The sequence below is a fragment of the Gossypium hirsutum genome, chromosome D03, assembly GCF_007990345.1.
Source record: "Gossypium hirsutum isolate 1008001.06 chromosome D03, Gossypium_hirsutum_v2.1, whole genome shotgun sequence".
Lineage (NCBI taxonomy): Eukaryota > Viridiplantae > Streptophyta > Magnoliopsida > Malvales > Malvaceae > Gossypium > Gossypium hirsutum.
Window position 1 is genome coordinate 3,716,551 of NC_053439.1, and position 6,697 is coordinate 3,723,247.

The 6,697-nt window shown below is 35.8% G+C and overlaps 1 protein-coding gene across 2 annotated transcripts; it reads right to left on the minus strand.

Moving 5' to 3' along the window:
• Positions 1 to 1,333: 1,333 nt before the first annotated feature.
• On the minus strand, positions 1,334 to 6,277 carry LOC107950504 (protein SPT2 homolog). 2 transcript variants are annotated; one of them, XM_016885354.2, is made up of 10 exons: positions 5,928 to 6,277; positions 5,283 to 5,380; positions 4,781 to 5,028; positions 4,489 to 4,606; positions 3,636 to 3,713; positions 3,423 to 3,543; positions 2,628 to 3,331; positions 2,413 to 2,534; positions 2,091 to 2,177; positions 1,334 to 1,655 (listed from the first exon to the last, which is right to left on the minus strand). In XM_016885354.2, exons 2-10 carry the CDS (start codon positions 5,301 to 5,303, stop codon positions 1,544 to 1,546), a joined length of 1,611 nt encoding a protein of 536 aa, XP_016740843.1. In that variant the 5' UTR covers positions 5,304 to 5,380; positions 5,928 to 6,277; the 3' UTR covers positions 1,334 to 1,543. The 2 variants fall into 2 exon arrangements, with proteins under 2 accessions (XP_016740843.1, XP_016740844.1); XM_016885355.2 differs by having other exon boundaries at positions 5,253 to 5,380; positions 5,928 to 6,227.
• Positions 6,278 to 6,697: the final 420 nt, after the last annotated feature.

A 6,697-nucleotide genomic window follows, 5' to 3' on the forward strand; every position in this document is an offset into this window, starting at 1 on the left:
TGTGTTTGGTGAGTATATATATATCTATGCGTTCGGCATATGTGAACTAAAGTATATATATATGTGCATTCGGCACATGTGGTTGATAAGTATAATTATTTGCTTTTGACATATGTATATGAAAGATCATAAACATGCATTCAATGAAATGCAATGATAAGTATATTTGGAATTTATATATGCGATTAATGATTATGTATATAACTTGATTTTTAGGTATATAATGATAATACATATGATCGTTTATATGTATTTTGGATATGCTATAAACTTACTGAGCTATAGAAGCTTACTTTGATTGTTTTTGTTTATTTGTTTTATAGATTTTGGAGACGCTTTACGAGCTCGGGGATCATCAGCATAGTTTATCACACTATCGACTTCTTTTGGTATTTTGTTAACAGTTTGAACTCGATCTTATGGCATGTATAGGTTTGAGTATGATTTTTGTTAGATTTGGATTGTATAATATAATTAGCCATGCGAATATGGTTTAATTTCTATGTTTGTGATCAGTTTGTTTTTTTTTTAAATAGTTGTTTGTTCGGTAATGCCTCGTAACCCTAATTCGGCGACGGATACGGGTTAGGGGTGTTACACTCCCCCTTAAAGAATTTCGTGCTCGAAAATCTCACCAGTAAAAAGGTTTGGATATTGCTTTCTCATAGTTTCTTCGGGTTCCCAAGTAGCCTCTTCTATTTCATGTCGTTGCCAGAGAACTTTTACTAAAGCTACCTTTTAATTTCTCGTCTCACGTGCCAGAATTTTGATCGGCTCCTCACTGTTTGCCATGTCATGTTAGGCTAAATCTCCACCTCCGTTAGAAAGATAACATGTGATTGATCCGACCGATACCGTCATAACATAGGCACATGAAAAACATTGTGAATTCTGTCAAGTTCTAACGGTAGTGCCAATCGGTACGCAACAGGTCCTATTCTTTCAATGATCTCATATGACCCGATAAACGTCTCCAAGTCATAATTAATTTGTCTCCAAATCATTTCCGTAATTAATTAAAAATTTTTATTCTTTATATAAAAAAAACTCGAATGACCTAAACATTGATTTATTGACATTGGAATAATTTACCCTAATAAATTTTAAGATAATTTTATAACAAATGATTTATTTATCTACTTTTGTAATTGATACATTTCTTATGAAACCTCTTACCACATTGTTAAAATTTTATTCATCTTTTGGATAAAATACGCTAAATACCATATGCGTCTCACCGTTAAGGTACAATTTACCAAAAGTATACCACAACACACGAATTTGATATCTAAAACTATAAAGGCAAAAAAAGCGCTTTATGCATTAACTTCGATGCACCAACCAAAAACGAGTTACTTATTAACGAAAAAAAGAAAATTCTAATGTATTATTTAATTCTAAAACTTGAAAATGAAAAAACATTCTTCAATGTGCAGTAATTACATAGGCAAAATAAATAAACACCAGAAGATGAAAAAAGATTTTTCAGAATTTCAAGCCTGGCTGCCGCTTGGATTCGGTTACAATCAAACAATCGAATCTATCAGTGTTGGCTCAGCTTGCGCTTTTTGGCCATCCGCCGCATCTGCTCCCGCCGCTCTTCTTCCTCTATCAACCTCAATTGTTCTTCATCCTCCTGCCTTGCAATTTTAGCACTGTGGGAGGAAAAGAAAACAAGTAAATATATAATAAATGCAGGTAAATTAGATATTATCTTTTCAGTGCAAAATATTCGCAGCCAAGAAGGGGTCCGGAACCGACTACATGTCAACCTCACAAAGATGATGTACATGTCTCAACACAGCTGAACTAAATCCCAAAGTTGAAAGGATTTAAGTAATATTATTACATGCACTCCTTTGTTGGAACCAAACTAGACTAATTGGTTGGACTGGGAACCGGCCGATATACTGGTCTGGTCCAAACAAAGGGTTTGAACCAATTGAACCAAAAACAGGTGGTCTGACTAGTTCAACCAGTTTTTAAAACATTGGATGCACTGTCAAACAGAGTTAACAAGGACGGTTCTCTACATGCAAATGCTTGGAAGATATTTTCAAAAAAGAAATTATTAGGGAAAATTTACTAACCTTCTTCTTTCTTCCTTCATAATCTCATCCCAATTTGCCTCCATGTCACTAACGTCATCATCATCACAAACTGGATATCGATCAGTGCTGCAATGGAGAGATCAAATATTAGAGAACAAAGTTTTTGAAACATCGAAATCAAAATACTAAAAGCAACAAAGTCATTTACTCTTCCAGTTCATTCAATTATATGGCTTTGAATGGCAACTTAGTTACACATTTTTTCCATCTCTTCTTGTGAACAATAGTGAAAATAGGAAAATGGGATCTAAGATTTCAACAAAAAAGGCAAGGGAGAAACATGATGGGATAGAGATCTTACTGGAACATATTTCTGATCATCATTAGAGCCTTTTCATCTTCACTTAATTGCTTTTTCTTGGGTCGCTGAACATTTGGTTTCATATGAGATTGTGATGAGACTGGCTTGATTGGCTTGTTTACCTGTAAAAATTTGAGAGTGCGTAAGCAAAAAAGTGAGGCGTATTTTAAAAGTGCCTACAAAAACACAAGCATTGGTGCAAGTGAGGTTAAAACCTGTGGCTTTGACGATACTGGAGGCCTTTGGTGCATCATTTTATCCTTACTACGTTCTTGTAATCCCCTTTTCTGTTCCAAGTGCTGTCTTGAATCAGATAAGTGCATTTTTGAGGAGGGTGCTTTGTGCTCACTAGGTGGGAGATTCCTAGAAGTAGGTGGAGGAATCTTCTTCTCCATCTTTGCGATAGGCATCTTTGAAGGCACGGCTTTAGGGCCAGCAGAACGGCCAGACCCTGCACCATTGCTTGAGCCAACAGGCCGGCCAGACCCTGCACCATTGCTAGCAGCACCAGCCCGGCCAGGACCAGAACCACTGTTAGCACCACCAGGCCGACCAGGCCCAGTACCATTGCTTACACCACCAGGTCGGCTAGGCCCGGTACCATTGCTAGCACCACCAGGCCGGCCAGGCCCCATACCATTGCTAGCACCACCAGGCTGGCCAGGCCCCATACCATTGCTAACACCACCAGGCCGGCCTGGCCCCATACCATTGCTAACACCATGCTGCTTTCTAGAATCCATTGGCATCCCATTTGGTTTAATGGTAGAAGACTTAAGGGTACCAGCTTTAGATTGCAATTGACCCTTCAATGGAACTGATTTCCTTTCATCACGGATGCCTTGGGAATTTCTGCCACTATTGCTGTTGCTGCTCAAAGCTTGTTTGCTTTTTGGAAACATTTGAGCAGATCGCGCATCTTCAAAAATCAACAAAAAAACCTGTATAAGTTATCTGTGGTTTAATTCAGAGATAGAAAACAGATTTAAAACAGTTATGTAGCACCCTACCAGAGGTTGGAGCAGAAACATTTCGAGGTGGAGGCTCTTTTGCAGGCGCTGGAACCCCTCTGTCATCTTCAAGAAATGAGTAATCTCTTGCAACCTTAAGTTTCTCCACTTTCTTTCTGAGCTGCACAAGTCCAGCAATTGAAAACATTAGTTATCACAGAACAGAGGTCCTTCAAAGGATCAAACAAAATTAAAAGTGCTCAGAGTAAATACCTCACTTGTAGGTTTGGGTGGCCGGATATGTTGTCCTTGTCTTGGTCTAGCACCGTCTGAAGCAGAGTTCTTTTTACTCTACAGGAAGTCACAAGGTTGTCAATACAAATTCAAACATCATGTACAACTTGGAATTATTTAATCTGGAAAAAAAACAGATCTTTAAAAGAAGCCATTAACAAGTAGTAACATCATAGACATATAAGAAGAGGGTGTAGAATAAGTGAAAGATCATGAATGTCGCAGCCTGACTCCATCTTCAAGCACTAGGCATGCATACTCAGGTCCGGCTCAGAAATAGAAGAAAAACTAGAATTTTGAGTTGGACTTTACTAAGCCAAACGCTAGCAATTGCACAAGTCCAAGTTCAAGAATCTTAATTTTTGAATTAAGTCACTTGCAAACCTAACGAAACTTTTTTATCTTAATATTTTTTACAAATTTTAATTATTATTGAAAATCTCAGGTCAAACTCAAGTAGAAATGATCAGTTTAAAGTCATACATGGAAATCAACCTCATTTTTAAGCTTAAGCTTCAAAACAAAACTCAATCGAGCTAGAGCCGAGTTTTGAGATACAAGTTATGAACAGAGCTAGAGTTCCCTACTGATTAAGACAGCCTGGCTCAATTAAACCCCCATGCATACTACATTGCAGGAAGAATGATTTATTTAGTTGCAAACTTACGCATGTTATTAAACTGTCAAAGTTATAATATTATCCAATGGAATATATAACAACAGCAACAGGCTGACTGAGTTCATCAGATTGGAGTTTGCATAATCATGCACATCAATAGCATTAAACACAGAAAACATTCACATAAAAAATTGATAAACAAGTGATGCTTACAGACTGACGGGAAGTCAACATCTTTGATACCAAATTCTGGTTTTCCAACAATGACTTGCTTTCTTGGATAACTCTCTGAGCAATAACAGGCTGAGAAGGGCCAAAAAAGGATCCAAAGCTGCAGGAAGACAACATTTAATAAACTTAATTAGAATGATTACCGTTATGTAAACCTGGAATTGACGCACTTTGTAACTATTACAAGGAATAGAAGAAACCTTGAATCCAGAGAAGTGCTCAAGTGTCTTAGAACAATAGAAAATTATTCTGCAAAAAGAAGCACATCACTCACTTATTGTATGGAAGCTTCTTCTCTTGAGAAGAACCTGCAGCACCATGCTTCCTCTTTCGTCTGATAGATTCTTTCAGCCGCTGCCTTAACTCTAGATATTCCACTTCTTCTTGTGTAGGTTGCCTGGTTTCTTCTTCCTCTTCCTCTTCCTCTTCTTCTTCCTCCTCATATCCATCCCCATCTTCTTCCATGACATCTTCATCTTGATATTCTCCTTCCATGTCATAATCATCATAATCTTCGACTTCCTATATTGAAAAAACAAAATAATTAAAAGAAATTTTCTTTAACAAAAAGAAGAAGAAGGTCCGCATTCAATAGAAAATGACATATAAAAGAACAACTCAAATGAAGGATATCAAATTCCAGATCATGGAATAGATATAAAATATGCAAACAACAGCCCTTACGATTATCATTTTCTATAAAATCCCACATCATGAAATTGATATAAAATATGCAAGCAACATACTTATTTATTTCTTCGTTTGAGTAGACTTACTTCTCTGTCGTATCCCCGCATTGCTCAGTCCAGAACCAATTAACAATTTTCCTTCTTATTGTATTGAATGAACTTGTCAGATAAAAAATGCAGGAAACCTAAAAAGCAAACAGTTAACAATGTTAATGTTGGGAGCAAAAGCAATGAAATTTAAAGAAAATTAACTACAAAATGGCTCTTTCTTCTTCTAATCTAGTTCAAGATCCTAACATTAAGCCATATTCAACCTGGATTAATTTGCCCCCACTAAGATCCATATTTAATCTAATAAATAAATAAAAATGTAGTTTTCAGACGAAAGTATTGCAATCAAAACTCATAAATTTCACAGATAATCGAAGAATGATAAATTCCATATCTTCAAATTAAAATAACCCAAAGAACAAGAAAAGACCATCAAAAAGGAATAAAGAAGAAAAAAGCCCTGATTTTTTTGACAGAAACAGATTCGATGACGCTAAAATCAAGCAATCCGAAAACGAATCTTTCAAAATCCGGTTTAATATCAACCAAATCCGCTAACAACGATTTTGTCAATTCCACCAAATCGTTCATGACAAGAGATTCAAATAAAAAACAACCAAGAAGAAAAACAATAAAACATAAATCGAAATTCATAGATCTGGCAGAATCGGCACATAATACCTTCAATCGGATCGGAAATCAACGAAATCCACGATTTTCCAAGCGAAAAACTAAAATCGGCACCACGAAAGAGCGAGACTTGGGAACTGCTTCAAAGATATGAAGAGAAAAATAAAAAAACGAAACGCAAATCTTCGATCTTGCAGAAGAAGAGTTAGCGAATGATATAGGTTTTAAATAAATTGGGGGAAAATAAAAAAAGAAGCTCCCAGAAACGAAAGGGGGGCAAAGGGATTGATTCTATCGTGCGCTTTTGGATAATAAGGGCACACTTCAATGTTTTTCCGAGTTCGGTGAGTGACTCGGGAGTTAACTCGGCCCAAGTCCTAATTGGAATAGGAAACGACAAAACTGTGTCTTTTCTTTCTTTTCTTTTAATTTTGTAACCATTTTCTTAAAAAACAGACATTGAAACGGCGACAAACACGGCCGTTTTAACTTTCTACGGTACTGACGTGAGTGAAAAACACCTTGTAAAACGAAACCGGAAAAATAAGATTAACTTGCATTTATTATTGAGATTGGGTGTAATTGACTTAACCCAAACTTAAATTTTTTAAATTACAAGTTGGATTCGAAATTTGATCGTATATAAAAAATTTTAGTAATAATTTTAGATTTTTTTTATAAAAATTATAAAATATATAGAAATATTTCATAAAAAAATTATAAAATTTATTATACCAAAAGAAGCATTTTATAATTTTTCTATAATTTTTATTGATTTTTATTTTTTTTATCATTTTTCGCCATATGTCTCGTTGTGTTGC

Bases quoted from the DNA above. Each gene is read 5' to 3' on its own strand.
- LOC107950504 (XM_016885354.2), bottom strand. From the start codon at position 5,303: ATGCGGGGATACGACAGAGAA. The intron at 3,544-3,635 runs GTATTTACTCTG...GGACTTGTGCAG, and splicing joins CACCCAAACCTACAAGTGAG to CTCAGAAAGAAAGTGGAGAA. The intron at 2,178-2,412 runs GTAAGATCTCTA...TCTCCATTGCAG, and splicing joins ATGATCAGAAATATGTTCCA to CACTGATCGATATCCAGTTT.